Here is a 17,358-nt window from a genome sequence, read left to right on the forward strand (position 1 = left end):
TAGAGTTACTGTTCCCATTAACAAAAACTAAGAACTAAGGCTTCAGTCATGTCATGGAGAATTCAATCACTTGAAGCCCACAGATAACCAGAAGCTGGTAACCAAGTTGGGAAAACAAATCATAGCACTGTTTACATGAATAGGAAATGACTGAGTGCTGAACCATGTGGCAGGGATGCTATGGAGATCCGAGAAGGATAAATCAGGATGCAACAGATTAGAGGAGTGGTTTTCATGGTTGCCTTCCATCCCAGTCTGCCTGAGGTAGGCCCTTTACTTTCTGTGTTTCAGCATAGTTAACAGTGCCCCCTAGATTCTCAAGAGTCTCATTTGGACAGTAAGCAATGCAGTCACCCAAGTTTTAGGAAAGCTGGCATTTCCTGGTGTCACTGAAGCTTATCACTCTCTCTGTGCCACCCTTGCACCACACCACACCTCCCCCCACCACATCCAGCCCCCTCCTCTCATTCTCCCTCAGACTCTGTTCCCTGAGCTCTTAAATGCTCCTCACTTGTTTAATGTCCATGTCGCCCTCCATAGTCTTCTTTTCTACCTCCTAATAAGCAGTTTTTGAGATTGCCTCCAAGGTTCAGTTTAAACCCTTTTTACATCATGTTTTCACTGGTTCCCCAATCCAAATCGAAATCAATCTACCTTCCACCCTCCACTCACCCACCCTTCCTCCTTCTCCTCTTATTTTTTTTCCTCCTCCTCCCTCCCTTCCTTCCTCCTTCACCTCTTCCTTCTCATCTTTCCCTCCCCACCCCCAGATGTTTATGCTCCTTCCAGGCAGGAAACACTCTTTGTAAGTCACACTCATTTAATTCACCAAACATTTGTTAAGCCAGGTACCGAGGAAGTGGCCAGGGATACAAAAATGGTACCAAGGACATAAGTCTACCTCGGAAGAGACTCTTTTATTAATATGCAGTGAGTGCTCACACATTGGGTGAAGTGATTTTAGTTAATAAGGGGATTTTCAAAGCAGAAGACAGATCATGGGAAAGGGGAATAAGAAAGAGCTCTCAGATTTGATAACCTGGAGCAAGAGAGTAGGAAGAGAAGGTGGGCTGCAGGTGAACAAGGAATCTGAGGGGTTTTTTTTTAAAGCTTATATAAAAAAAAGTAAGAAACAAATTAATTAAATGTGAAATATCCTTTCTCTTTTAATTGAAGATTAGTAATCCTAAATATAACCAAAATAAAACACTGAATTCTCTACTACATCAAATTATGAAAAACAAATAGAAGGTTCATGGACGAAAGGAACAAATAAAAACAAAGGCAGAGAAAGACCATATAGAAAAGGTGAGAGAAAGAATGAATTGAGAGAGAAATAAACAGACTGAAAAAGAAGGATACATTAAAAATGGGAAAAATAAGAATCCTGAGAGAGAAGAAGAGCTAGTAGAAAGCAGAAGATCTGCCAAGGAGTGTGGCTACAAAGAAATTCTTCAACAGAAGTTTCAAGAAAGAAACATGCTCAAGAACAGGATCAATGAAACTGACCCCGACCCAGGGACCAGCAATCAGACTGAACAGAGGGTCAAGGAGAATTCATAAAGTGCCCAAAGAGGCAGCAAAAATGAATCAGCCCCTGACTGCTGTGCCTCAGAATCTCATTTCATCCTTTTTTACCTGTTAAGAATTTTTTTCTAATGCTCCTTTTCTCCAACTGTGGGCTAAAAGGAGGTCACATGTTTTAGAGGTCGTCCCATGAGCAGGATGATGTTAAGCTGGGGGCTCATTAGGTCCCTGGGTCAGGTGATGACTGCCTTTCTCAGCTTAAGAATAGGAAAACTCTAAGTGATTTTTCAGGGTCATGAACACAGGGTTGGGAGGCCTGCCAATGTGTCTCAGGATTCAGCCTTTGGAATTCCTGGAGGAACTGTGAAGCCTTTTATGATTATAAATCTAATTACTTTGAATGGAAAAATGTACAGACCCTTCCAGGACTACTGACCCACTTCTGGTAGCTCAGTCTATGTTAAATTATGATGAAAGACTTAGTAAACTATATCCAGAATCTTAAGAGATTCTTGAAAACTCCAGCTTCCAGTCTCCAAATCTGGAATAAATGCTATAATTAAGGTATCATAAAACTGCTTTCCAAACTTAACAAAAAAGAAAAGTGCTAAGAATTTATAAGCTACTCTAATGGAAATTTATTCACTAAAATAATGCATGTGTAATAAGAGTTTATGTTGTTTAAATTCATAAAGTTAAGGTATTAGAGTAGGTTAACTTTTCAGGAAATAATTATTCCCTGTCCCTTAAAAACAAAAGCACAGAGAGATGGTTATTTATATAAATCACTAGAACCAAGGATAACAATTTTTATTTGAGTTTCTTGCAACAACAATAAGTCTGGATATTTGGAATCATATGCTTGATTCAATTAAAAACAGGAAAATAATTGGAATTCAATCATTAACTCTACCTTGCATAAATACTTCCTAAATGAGGAAAAATTCAATCAGGATCAATATCAAATGAAAAAATATATATATTTTATATATATATATATATATATATATATATATATATATATATACATACACACATGAAAGCAGTTTTAGCCAGCTCAAAGCACTCCGTAATTGCTGGATATTATCATTAGTATATTTAATAGAATAAATAAATAGAATTAATATGTTAAATAGCATCTGTGTAAGATGTCTTACCAGGCTTGTTCATAACTTTAAAAAATAAAATTAGATAAACAGCATTTCAGAATACTCACATAGCGACTGGGAACAAAAAGTTTAGTGAAATATAAGCAAAATGTGTCTGTCATGGGACGCACCTGTAAAATCTCGATGATCTTCAGCTTGGTGTCCATCACCGTCACGTCCTCATGCTCCGTGGGGCTCACCTGCTTAGTGGGGTGGATGCTGGGCTGCACATCAGGCACACTCACGGGAAAGATGGAGCCTCTGCTGAGCACCATCTGGGTCATCATCTCTCCCACCCCATGGATGGTCCTCATGACGTTGTTCCCTGGCACCAGAAAAGGCCACAGTCAACACATGTAATACCTGGAGCTATGCAGCAGTGATGCTCACTTGGTCACAACCAGGCCAAGAACCTGACAGGGCATTATGACACATAGGAAAGGAGCACGGGCTCTGCTCTGGCTCTGACTACACGGATGGAGTTCAGTGATTGCAGGTGCACTTCAAAATGACACGATTTTTGAAGATCAAGTTTACTTTTCTCAGAAAATGCTTTCACGTGATTCACTGAAGGTAAATTGTTGGTACCCCTAATATCCAGGCTCTTCTGTAACACAGGAAGTCCTACCAACTGTCACACCAATAGGCCCTTTCACAATAACAAAAAGAAAACAAAAATTGTTGATTGTTAATGTCTATGACACAGTCAGTTTCAAACAGGGATACAAAGACTACAACCAAGTTCCCATCAGAAAATAAATACATTTCTTTTCTCTTGTAAGACCCTTAAGACATTCTGCCTCCTAAAAGTTGAAAAACCCAAGAGCAGGAGGGGCAGCAGAAAGTGCCTATAGTTCCAGCAACTTGAGAGGCTGAGGCCAGAGAATCCTGAAGCGCCCAGGAGTTTGAGGCCAGCCTGGGCAACACAGGTAGACCAAATCCCCACCCCACCCGACATGAACGAAATATGAAAAACCAAAATGAACAAAGAGCATATTCTTCTTTTCAAAACTAAGAAAAAAAAAAAAACCTGAACAAGCCCTCTATTTTCACTTGTCATAGAAGCCACTTTACTAAACAAAAAAGTAATGAACCCCTGCTGGCATTACTACAGATAATACTTCTGATATATGGTTACCTGGTAAGAATTGGTTTTCATCATTCTTTTAGGGATTTGGAGATACAGCCTTATCCAGCTCAAACCGAAGCCACCAACCCCTTGGATCTCCACAAATATTGGACAGGTGACCTCAGAGAGCAAAAACCCTATGCATAGATCATGCCAAAACTAGCATTTTCTAAACAGGCCTCATATGAAAAGTTGGGAAGTTAGTTCACATGCACAGCCTACCAAGTACCTCACATTTCACTTCTCCCCAGGCCTCAGACCACCCTGTTTCTTTGTCCCATACCCTTCCCTAAACCTATCCTTGGGGAGGCAGGTTTGAGTCTGGGAGCTTCCTCTCATTTGTCTACCTCATGAATAAACTCTATTTTGCAAAACTCCAGTGACTGGCAACACTACTTGGTAGGCAGAATGGACCCAACTGATCACAGGATTGCATAAAAACTATTTAAATGCTCAATTGTGACATTCTGATTCTACACTGAGGTCAAGAAATTTTTATCTCTCTTGTAATATTTACAAAAAGCTTGTGAGTACAATTTAAGAAAAAAGAACATCTCATCTGGGGAAAGAGTCTGTACTCTCCAATACAATCCCCATCCCTTCATCTAATTTGAAAAAAAGACCATTCGAAATCCACAAAAAAACTAGTTGGAGGTATTTACAGAAATGAGTTAGTGACAAACATGATGGCCTCCACTGAAGATCACTGTTTTCTGTGTTTCCTCCTGAGTTTGGCGATTTATTCATTTGTCCATCAATAAAACTGCATGATTTGCACTATGCCCCTACTGCCTATGCTGACCACAAACAGCTGGGTCAAAGGTTCCTCCTGTCACTCCCATGATTTTTGCTCTCCAGCCTGGCTGTTGTACCTCACTTCTAAGTTCCTACAACAAGCAACAAGAATTCAAAAGAATGGTTGTCTACTTTTCTTTCCAAACAGTGGTCTTTGCTTCGTGGGTGTTCATGGAACTCTGCCTGAAGCCAAAGCCTAAGAATCTGGCAAAAGAATTTTCCCTTCCCTAAGTGTCAAGGGGTGTAAACCAAGAGAAAGGCAAATGGAAATGAGGGGTGATGAGATAAAACTCTCAGCTCTAAAGGAAGAATACAAACTCCAGGGATGCTTAAATGATCAAAGGACAAATAATTTAAAAAAGATGTTTAAAAGATGACAAGAGAATCTGAATAATCCAAACCACTATTACCACTCATAACTACTATTATTTGTACATTGTGTAAAGATGATATGCTTTTTTTTTAAATTTTTTATTGTTGGTTGTTCAAAACATTACATAGTTCTTGATATATCATATTTCACACTTTGATTCAAGTAGGTTATGAGCTCCCATTTTTACCCCATATACAGATTGCAGAATCACATCAGTTACACATCCATTGATTTACATATTGCCATACTAGTGACTGTCGTGTTCTGCTGCCTTTCCTATCCTCTACTATCCCCCCTCCCCTCCCCTCCCCTCCCCTCTTCTCTCTCTGCCCTCTCTACTGACATTCATTTGTCCCCCTTATATTATTTTTCCCTTTCCCCTCACTTCCTCTTGTATGTACTTTTGTATAACTCTGAGGGTCTCCTTCCATTTCCATGCAATTTCCCTTCTCTCTCCCTTTCCCTCCCACCTCTCATCCCTGTTTAATGTTAATCTTCTTCTCATGCTCTTCGTCCCTACTCTGTTCTTAGTTACTCTCCTTATATCAAAGAAGACATTTGGCATTTGTTTTTTAGGGATTGGCTAGCTTCACTTAGCATAATCTGCTCTAATGCCATCCATTTCCCTGTAAATTCTATGATTTTGTCATTTTTTAATGCAGAGTAATACTCCATTGTGTATAAATGCCACATTTTTTTTATCCATTCGTCTATTGAAGGGCATCTAGGTTGGTTCCACAGTCTTGCTATTGTGAATTGTGCTGCTATGAACATCGATGTAGCAGTGTCCCTGTAGCATGCTCTTTTTAGGTCTTTAGGGAATAGACCAAGAAGGGGAATAGCTGGGTCAAATGGTGGCTCCATTCCCAGCTTTCCAAGAAATCTCCATACTGCTTTCCAAATTGGCTGCACCAATTTGCAGTCCCACCAGCAATGTACAAGTGTACCCTTTTCCCCACATCCTCGCCAGCACTTGTTGTTGTTTGACTTCATAATGGCTGCCAATCTTACTGGAGTGAGATGGTATCTTAGGGTGGTTTTGATTTGCATTTCTCTGACAGCTAGAGATGGTGAGCATTTTTTCATGTACTTGTTGATTGATTATATGTCCTCTTCTGAGAAGTGTCTGTTCAGGTCCTTGGCCCATTTGTTGATTGGGTTGTTTGTTCTCTTATTGTCTAATTTTTTGAGTTCTTTGTATACTCTGGATATTAGGGCTCTATCTGAAGTGTGAGGAGTAAAGATTTGTTCCCAGGATGTAGGCTCTCTATTTACCTCTCTTATTGTTTCTTTTGCTGAGAAAAAACTTTTTAGTTTGAGTAAGTCCCATTTGTTGATTCTAGTTATTAACTTTTGTGCTATGGGTGTCCTATTGAGGAATTTGGAGCCCGACCCCACAGTATGTAGATCGTAGCCAACTTTTTCTTCTATCAGACGGCATGTCTCTGATTTGATATCAAGCTCCTTGATCCATTTTGAATTAACTTTTGTGCATGGCGAGAGAAAGGGATTCACTTTCATTTTGTTGCATATGGATTTCCAGTTTTAGATGATATGCTTTTTAAAACCCACTGTCTTATCTATATGTGAAATCAGTACAAGTAAGAGGTCAGTGCACCAATTGTACTTTTGAATACACAAAAAAGTAGTGTTTTTCTCTTAAGTGGCGTATGATAGGAAGAAATTAATTTAGGTTTTCTCCTTGAAGGTCTGGGACCAGTATTATGTTGCTACTTTCAAAAGTCAAAAAAGAAGAGGAAAAAAAATACATAAAGGAAATTTCCAAATTGGACAAAGTTGAGACAGTTCACTATTTTCTATCAGAATAGCCTGAGAGTCTCCTTTTCTGTGGTTCCCAATCACAGCAAGTGAGTATTTCCAAATCTCCCTCACTGTTTGCCACGTGGATTGCAAGGATGCACCTCTGGTTACTGGCAATAGTTTGGGTTTGGGTTTGAAGTCCAACCAGTACATTCATTCAAGTCTTGATCCGAGTATATATGAGTGTTTGCCTCCAAAGATGATTTCTCACCACTAACAGAGAACAGGCTCCCTTGTTATTCTTAACCCTGAAACACACAGAAATCCTTGGCACCCACAGTGTCTCAGTCTTATTTAGATTTGCATGGAAAATAATCATTTAATCCAAATGATTATAATAAAGACAGTTAGACCAGACAATTCTTTACCCAAATATAGAACCCATCACCAAGAAATTAAAATCCAGAGGCCGGAACCATATTAATATATAACATATGTTGTCAGTGAAATGGGAGGGTTCATTCCAGTGGTACCACATCCTCGCATGCCTGTGGCACGTGGTTGCCACAAAATTCTCCTGACATTTCCATGTACGGCCAACTCAGGAGTCTTAAGTGAAAGGATGCTGTATTTTCTGGGTTTGCTTGGAGGTGATGAGAAGTGCTGTGATTCTGAACTATTGCAGCTTGAAAAACATAAGTCAAACACTGCATGAATCACAAGCATGCAAGTCTTCCTGGTATCTGTTTTTCCACAGAAAAAAAATTTCTAAGTCTAGACTGTCGAGATAAATCAGAGGTGATCAGTCCCCAACATTACAAAAGAGAAGTCATATTATTTCTCTTCGCAACCATAATTAGTTAATATTGACTTAAATATTTCGGTTAAAAGGCTCCTAACAACAGAAATTCTCTGGACAATCTAATCCCTAGGAATTCAGTTCTTCTATAATTTTTGTATATTAACCCAGTAGCCAGATTTGGGATATATGTAAAAAAAGCAAGTTGAGATAATCTGAAAACCTGGAAGTTGTTTCTGTTGAGTTAAAAGCAAGAAGGAAGGAATTGCTTAGGAGAAAAGGCAGATGGACTTTTTATGTTTTTTCATTATATAATTAGATACATATTTTTACTAATCCTAATTCCCTCAAAAGAAAAAGCCAAAAATGAGACAGGTTTAGTAAATCCACACTGGGAATGGTGATGGAATCATCTGAGAATATATTGTTTTGTTCCTTTGATTGTTCCAATGATCCAAGTTTCCATTACCCATTTCAGAAAAGTGAAAAGCAATGAGGTATGTATATGACACTGAAACTGCTGCATGGACCAACATTTAAATTTGCCTTATTCAGAAGTTACTGTGGGGAATCACTACTGGGTTCAACAATCATTTGCAATTATATGGATTTATAGAAGCATAAGAGATTTAACAGAATCTTGACTGAAATTTACCTATGGTAGTTTATTTGAAGTCATCTTTACGCATTATCTCTTCCCATTAGAAACACTTTTCTCTTCTGAACACATAAGAATAGAAATGATAATTTGAATTTTCTTGTTTTTCAGATTTCAAATAGACATTACTATAACATTTTCAGGATTTATAAGAGATGATAGACATCTGATTAGAAGTATTCTTTGAATAATTGTTCACACAATTTAATTGTTCTATGACTAAAGTCAGCTCAGTGTTTTATAATGATTTAGAAGCCAAAATGGATAATACAAAAACAATTCTTATTTTCCTTGAAACATATTTTTACAGCTGGATTTGCATAAATGCATCTGCTCTTATAATAATTCACTTGAAACAGAATGACACTAAGCCAGGAAACCGTGGCTCAGAAGGTCTTCCTGGTTCCAGCCTAGCCCAGCAGTAACTCACAAACCTCAGCGAGAAAATGCCTACACCCTCTAGAATGAGAGTAGTTTTCTGTTTCAATCATTTTCTAGAGCAGTGCTTCCTCTCCATGGCTGAAGTTTTCAGTTATAAAAGGTCAATTCTGTATGCCAAGAAAACAAAAATATTCACATGAAATCAAAGCCTTAATTAAGGTACTGGCATAAGCAGAGCAACAGGTAATATGGTACCAACCTGGCTTCAAGATTTGAAGCCCTGAGAAGACCATCAGATGACTAGCCCTCCAAGCTTCAAGTGATCACAGTATTTCAGAGAGCTACATAATTTATTCCACACAGGGCTTTACCCCACACGCTGAACCTCAATAGGCTCACTGTTCCTCTGCCTGGATTCTCTCACCCAGATGGTTACATGGCTTTCTCTATTGCTCCTTTTTGATTTATGATGCAATGTCACCTCCTCAGCTAGACCTCTTCTAACCACCCTCATAAAGAAGCATTGCCATCAATGTCAATCCACGCACCAAGTGACATTTCAGCCACAGCATTATAACTATCTCACATCCTATGATACATCTGATTATATGTATATTGTGTTCTCTCCCCCCAACAAAAGGAACAGGAGGAGAGAGGCGCCCCATGAAGGCAGGGATCCTGCCTGGCTTACTGTTCTGTTGCTATCCAGAGTAATGCCTGATGTATAGCAGGCATTGAATAAATGTTCATTCAATAAATGAAGGAATGAAAGAAAAAAAAGCTGGATAAATAAACGAACTATTAAGAATGAGAATTACTTTTTTAGAAGCCTCGTATAAAAAATTGTCTTTCATTACATTAAAAGTATTCCATCTTTCATCAAGATGAGTTCTTGCTTATTTTCTTTTATACTTCTCTAAATTTTTGCAAAAAGAATATATAATTATGTGCTTCTTAAAAATCAATTTATTAAAAGGAAAAAAATTAATTAAATAGATACCACTGAGATAAAGGGAAATAATGGAACTTGCCTAGTTGAGGGAATATCATATACCCTGTATTTTGTTGGGTCACAGGACAAGCATCCCTTTGCCTCAACTAATCCTCACAGGGTCCCCCTCACCCCATCCCACTTTACATAGCCAGAAAGTGGCAGAGTCTTAAATACATGCCAACTGATGTGAACATGACTCTTTTTACCCCATACCATATTGCTTCATTAACAAGGTCCCAAAGAGTTTATGTTAGAACTCAGAAAGCCCAGAAAGACAAAATTCCAATTAAAACTGCACTAAGAATGTGGAACTGCTGTTTGCTTCTAATCATGTAATGAATTTGCTCACATTATTCTCAAGTTATCTAACCCAACCAGCTTTTATTACACATGTTGAGCCACACATTACTAGCAGCTTTTTGTTTATATTACAAGGCAAGCTTTGTTCAGAAAGTATTCATAAAGCAACAAATTTTTCTCTGACTCCGTAACAGGGACATCCAGGGTGTGCAGACATAAGAGAAGCAGAAGAATTTACAATATGGTTGGAAAATCTAAAACATGTCCACAAAAATAAAATTAAGACCAAGTTCGAGGCAGATGGCATGGTAATAGCATAGCATGGGTAGTACACAGATGGCTTGGGATGTTTTCATTAGGAGACATCAGCTAAAGATGCAGGGAGGAAGTGGAGGACAGCTTCACTGAAGATACAGAATTTAGAACTAGGTTTGGGATGAAGTGAAGATTTTGATTAGAAAAAGCATGATTTTTGTCAAATCTTTGTTCAGAATGTCGAACCTAATAAAATATGTTCTGGCTTCTTATAAGAATAGAATTTTATAACATGTACAAGAGGGCATGAAGAATAAAAAGTACCATATAATGTAAGGGATTACTTTAAAAGGGGAAGTGCAGGACATGAGCATGCTTTGACTTCACCTCTGAAAAACAACTCTTCTCATTTAATTAGCTTCCAATATAGTGGTCAGCACCTTACTAATGAATACGTGATCCTACCATGTAATCACAGCTCATAATCTCTTGTGATACAGCATGATTGACACACAATATTGCCTCTAAAACGAGAGGTCCTCTAGAAAAGTGATTTATAAAGAACACTTAATAGACATAACAGATAATATGACACCTAATTTTCTTCATTCTAAATAAACACTCACTGAATACAGCATTTTGGTAGATTATTCCAAGAGCTTAGAAATAGAACAAACCCAATAACTAACCAAAAACATCTAAAATAAACTAACGCTATTATCTGCCCTTTTTTTTTCAACTATCAAGAAGACTACTTGAAAGAAAATTATTTCCCATCCCACACACTAAAGAAGTGCTATTCAAAGGGTGAATTGAAAAAGCAATTCATACAAAATAGTGGTTGAGTTCTGCATTTTACTTTGGATTGCATCAGTCAGATACCAACAAAGTCATTTCAATATTCTGAACCTCAAGATTTTAATTTACAAAACTGATATTTAAATCTTAATAGCTGATAATGAGAAATAAATGAATTTCTTTACCATTTTTATGACTGAGATGATTTACTTAAAATGAAATGCACAGATCTTTAAATGCAAGGTTTGCGCAGTTCTCACAAAGGCACATGAACACATAAACTACAAGTCATCTAAATACAGAAAATTTTCATTATCTCAGAAAGCTCCTTCATGCCCCTTCAGTTAATTTCCCAACATTCCTCCCACCCCCTCCACCCAGAGCATTTCTGGTTTCTCACAACAAAAACTCATACATTGGTTAATGTGGTATTTCATACGTATGGTTTCAGTTAGTGATTATAGGTAAAAAGTTATAATTAATGAACAAATGTTAAAGGATAGAAGGCCCTCTAGTTTTTGCTGCTTTGCTCTTCTTTGACCAGATCAGTACAGAAGCTCCCAAAAAAAAAATATCTGAAAAAAGACAGTACTCAGCACATCTTAGCAATACATGCACTAGAAAGCTTATAGTGGCACAATTCACAATAGCCAAATTATGAAACGAGCCCAGATGCCCATCAGTAGATGAGGAAATCAAGAAAATGTGATACACACACACACACACACACACACACACTATGGAGTTTTACTCAGCCATCAAGAAGAATGAAATAATGGCATTTGCCAGTAAATGGATAGAAATGGAGAAAATTGTACTAAGTGAGATAAGTCAGACTCGGAAAATCAAGGGTTGAATGTATTCCATGCGGAAGCTAGACAAAAATAAGGGGAAAAAGGCAGTGGGGGATCAGATAGATAGAGATATAAGGAAGATCAGTGGAGTAGAAGTAGGAGATAAGAGGGAGGGAGGAAGGAAGGGAAAGGAAAAGAAATACAGAATGAATCTAACAAAATCATGTTACATACATATATAAATATATCAAAGGAATTGCACCTGTGTGTTTATATTAAAAAATACCGATCAAAAATAAAGAAAGAAAGACAAAGAAGATGATGAGTAGAGGAGGGAGAAAAAGGGGAGGGAGGAGAGGAGAAAAGGAGGGCAATAAGGATTGAAGTCAAATTCCTTTTTGTATAATTTTATCAAAAAGAATCTAAATGCTGTATCTAATTATAATGCTCTAATAAGAAAAAACAGTACTGAATCCTGTATATACTATTTTTTCCTATACATAACTATGATAAAGTATAATTTATAAATTAGGCACAGTAAGATAGTAACCATAATAACTAGTAAGAAAAACAATAGCAGTATACTATAATAAAAATTATTCAAAACTTATGAATCATTTACTCCCAAAATTTTCCATTTAATATTTTCAGACTGCGGGTGACCACAGGTAACTGAAGAAGCAAAAAGGAAAACTGCAGATAAGAAGGGACCACCGTATTTTTGTCAGTGACTTGGACAGAGATTGTATGTTTCTCAAGAGCAAAGATAATATGAAACAAGAAGTGAATAACTATCAAATATAGTTATGATGAATAACTATCAAATTCCAAAACTATATTAATAGGCGAAAAAATGATAGATTAAACCCAACAAGGGATAATCAAAATAAAAGAAGTCATTGCACTTAAAGTCAAAATTAAAACAACTTAAATACAGGATGAATTGAAAGTTTTGTAAAAGAATACAAATCAGAATTTTAGTTGGATTTAAGTTCAGTAACAATCAATACTATGCCTTTGTTGCCAAAACACTCATTCTCACCTAGGCTCATTATAGAAGTAGAGTGTCCAGAATGAGTGAAAAAGTAGTCATACTGCCTCTGTTCTTTCAGAGTTTGAAAAATCATACCACTCACATGGACTGCAGAAGCAAGCAGGGGTTTCCATCCTCATAGCAAATAAAGTAGACTTTAATCTAAAGTCAATCAAAAAGGATAAAGAAGAACACTACATACTGCTCAAGGGAACCATACACCAACAAGACTGAACAATTACAAATACATATGCCCCAAACAATGGAGTATCTACGTCCATCAAACAAACTCTTCTCAAGTTCAAGAGTCAAATAGACCACAACACAATAATTTTGGGTGACTTTAACACACCTTTTTTATCACTAGATAGATCTTCTAAACAAAAGCTGAACAAAAAAACTATAGAACTCAATAATACAATTAATAACTAACACTTAACTGACATATATGGAATATTTCATCCTTCAACGAGAGAATACACTTTCTTCTCAGCAGCACATGGGTCCTTCTCTAAAATAGACCATATTCTATGCCACAAAGCAACTCTTAGAAATATAAAAAAGTAGAGATACTACCCTGCATTCTATCAGATCACAATGGAACAAAATTAGAAATCAATGATAAAATAAGAAATAAAAGCCACTCCAACACCTGGAGATTAAATAATATGCTACTGAATGAACAATGGGTTGCAGAAAACATCAAGGAGGAGATTAAAATTTTTAGAGGTGAATGAGAACACAGATACAACATTGAAATCTCTGGGACACTAAGAAATCAGTTCTAAGAAGAAAGTTCATTACATGGAATTAATTCCTTCAAAGAAGAAAAAGTCAACAAATAAATGACCTAATATTACATCTCAAAGCCCTAGGAAAAAAAGAACAAATCTACACCAAAAGCAGTACAAGACAGGAAAAAATTAAAATCAGAGCTAAAATCAATGAAATTGAAACAATTGAAAAATTGACAGAAAAAAAGTTGGTTCTTTGAAAAAAATAAATAAAATTGACAGACCTTTAGCCACGCTAACAAAGAAAAGGAAAGAGAAAACTCAAATTACTAACATAGGTGACAAAAAAGGAAATATCACAACAGACACTATGGAAATACAGAAGATAATTAGAAATTATTTTGAAAACTTGTACTTCAATAAAATAGAAAATATCGAAAGCAGACAAATTTCTAGAGTCATATAATTTGCCAAAATTGAATCAGGATGATAAACACAATTTAAACAGATCAATTTCAAGTGACAAAATAGAAGATGCCATCAAAAGTCTACCAACAAAGAAAAGCCAGGACCGAATGGATACACAGCCAAGTTCTACAAGACCTTTAAAGAAGAACTAGTATGAATACTCTTCAATTTATTTCAGGAAATAGAAAAAGAGGGAGCACTTCCAAACTCATTCTATGAGGCCAATATCACTCTGATTCCAAAACCAGGCAAACACACATCAAAAAAAGAAAACTTCAGACCAATATCTCTAATGAACATAGTTGCAAAAATTCTCAATATAATTATGGCAAATTGCACACAAAAACATATCCAAAAGATAATACACCACAATCAAGTGGGATTCATCCCAAGGATGCAAGGTTGGTTCAACATATGGAAAGAATTTGGTTTGAATCACAGGAGAAACTCTTAGAACTAGAGATGACCACACAGAGGGAGCCAACATCGGGGGAGGGCTAGCCATTTTCAAACAGGAAGAGCTGAGGTGCGGAAGCGATGCTGGCTTTCTATGTGGTTCCAGGGAATAGCAGTAGGATCCAGTTGGAAATTAGAGGAAGGTACATTTAGAATCACCTTAAAAAAGAGAAATAACAATTACAGCAGTGAGGAATAAGAAAGGCCAGACCTTTGCAAAAGTAAAATCATGATCCCTGCAGGTGGCCAAGACTCTAGATGACCATTTGTCACAAGTGTCTATGAAGATGTGAATTTCATATATTGTATAGATGATTTATGTGGTTCTTTGCTAATGCTCTATATACCTATGTTTGAGTCTCAATAATACACATTATAGGTGGTCCTTGGTGGACTCACTTGACAAGAAGTTGAGAGAACTGGGGAACCTACCCAGTATATGTTCATACTTTGAGGCTCCCGATTCTGAGGAAAGGATGGTATTTATAATTAGAGAAAAACAACTGTAGTAGAAAGAAGGTAAGGACCATCAGGTCCTCTTTAGTCATGCTTACTACCTGGGAAGTCATCCTCGGCATGATCCTGCCCACTTAGTGCAGGCAATGTTGATGAGCCTCCTCTTGGATATAAAGAGAAATGCCTAGACTCATTCTTGTCCCTCCTACTTAACTTCAGAGGTTTCCAAGTCACCTTATAGCAAAAAGAATGGGAATAAAATTCTTCACACTGAACTGCAGAATGCATTCACCAATGTTTAACAGACCCATTTGGAATAACAAGCCCCCAAATCTCCAGGTAGTACACTGATTTTTTACACATCCCACTGAAACACAAACCCAGAATCAGTTTTCTGCCTCTACAGGATCAGAGGAGTTGCAAAGTATAAATAAAAATAATTTTATGTTGCAACTTGATGTGAGCAACCCAATTGAGAGAAATATGAAGAACTTATACAGTTACTTTATATCTTATGATGTTATATAAATTATAAATATCCATTCAGTCCTCCTGTAGTTTATTAACCGACAGTTACCAAAAATTTTTTGGACCATAATACTCTATTAAAATGGTTCATAAGGATTACCAAAAAGATATACTATGACTTGTTAAAATTGCTAAGATAAAAATATTGAAACAAAATATCAAGAAGAGTTTTAACATGAACTGGCATTTATCATGTTATCTCCCTTTCACTGTAAGTTAGAAAAGCAAAACTAATGAAGTTTATAAATAATTTAAAAATCTTACATTCTGAATGCTATGGTTCAAAAAATATTTTTATTATTCAAATATGTGGATATTTATATAAAACATATATACATTCATTAGATGCAGTTCATCCAACAAATATTTTTTAATCCAGGTTTAATGGCACATGCCCGTAATTGGGAGGCTAAAGTAAAAGTTCTAAGCCATCCTGGAAATTTAGCAAGACTCTGTCTCAAAATAAAATTTTAAAAAGGGACTATGGGCGTGGCTCAGTATCAGAGCACCTTCGAGTTTAATCCACTGTACCACAAAAACAAATAAATTTTTTGATAACCAAGTTGATATATAATAGTACATTAGGCATGGTACAAGTCAAATACAGAACCAGAAATAGAACTATTTTTACAGTTTTTCCTCTAACTGTAGTTCTCTCAGTCAATAATATGAATCTTTATTATGCATTATCTGGGTAGTAACTCAAAGAGTCATGCACCCTTTTATAACTTTACTGGAAATGACAGACAATAATTATAAAATGAACAAAAGAAAATACACAGTTATATATTTGTGGTATTAGGATCCCTAAATATTTCTGCTCTTCAGATGCATATATACTTACACCAGGTATGTCATACATGCATTTGGCCCAACAATAAGCAAGATGTGAAAGCACAGTGACACGTTGCTGAACAATGGCAATATGTTCTGAGAAATGGGTCATCAGGTGAATTCATCATTGTGCAAACATCACTGAAGGAGATTATACAAACCTGGATGACATCACCTATGACACTCCTAAGATATACACTATATACTGTCATATATGTATCATCCACTGTCCACTGAAGCATTGGTTACACAGCTCATGTGTCTATATACATGAGATACAGAAGTAGGTCACAGAAAGGTGGCTGAGGAGATTGTTTTGCGGGGAAACAGCAAGAGAAAGAACTAGTGATATCTATCAGGTGGTGAAGACCCTTGAGCATCAAATTAAGGAGCTGAGTTATTCTCTAGAGATGATGAGGGCTAAAGAAAGAGGTAGCAAGTATAACTTAGAAGAATCTTATGTGGTCCTGTGGAGATAGCGCCAAGGCAGAGGCATGGAAAACAATCAGCAATCTATTGCAAGAAGGGAAGAGGAACACCCGGCTTCAACAGATAGCTGGGAGGTAAAACAAACCACTTGGAATTAAAACTCTGTTTCTGAAACAAGCCAAACAACCACTCATGTACTAATGATTCCTTTAAAAAATTATTTTTGGTCTGACTAATAAAATCACTTCAAGCTAAAACAAAATTCTTAGTAAATACATAGTGCGTTCTATTGAATTTTGGGAGGAAACTTGGAAAAAGTAGAAAACAGAGTCCCTGCACATGAGGAAGTCTAAAGTTAGGGAGAGAAAAAGAAAGGACACTTGGATTCAATTTTTCCAGCAAGCTACAAGCTAAATGATCTGAGGAAAAGTATATCACCTATCTAAAAACCCATTTCCTGGTCAAAACCATGACCAATACACCAAACTTGTTGGACTATGGTAAGAATTAAAGATAAAAACACATGGAAAAGACCTAAAGGTATGATATTAAGCAACTGATACCCTCTTACAGTAAATGTGTGGCCTGGTGTGTGTTACATAGTTATTCAGTGATATTTTGCACAAGCCACATTTCCTCACATTTCTTTTAAAAATGTATATATATATATATATATATATATATATATATATATATATATATATATAT

The 17,358-nt window shown here is 36.6% G+C and overlaps 1 protein-coding gene across 8 annotated transcripts in view; it reads right to left on the reverse strand.

Moving 5' to 3' along the window:
* Itpr2 (inositol 1,4,5-trisphosphate receptor type 2) overlaps positions 1-17,358 on the reverse strand; it is a 484,436-nt gene that overhangs the window by 289,459 nt on the left and 177,619 nt on the right. For all 8 annotated transcript variants that reach the window (XM_048787344.1, XM_048787341.1, XM_048787343.1 and 5 more), the window contains one exon: positions 2,807-3,000. In XM_048787344.1, the coding sequence (XP_048643301.1) occupies positions 2,807-3,000 (194 nt within the window). The remainder of the gene's footprint in view (positions 1-2,806; positions 3,001-17,358) is intronic.

This window comes from Marmota marmota, unplaced genomic scaffold (genome assembly GCF_001458135.2).
Source record: "Marmota marmota marmota unplaced genomic scaffold, marMar, whole genome shotgun sequence".
Taxonomy (NCBI): Eukaryota; Metazoa; Chordata; class Mammalia; order Rodentia; family Sciuridae; genus Marmota; species Marmota marmota.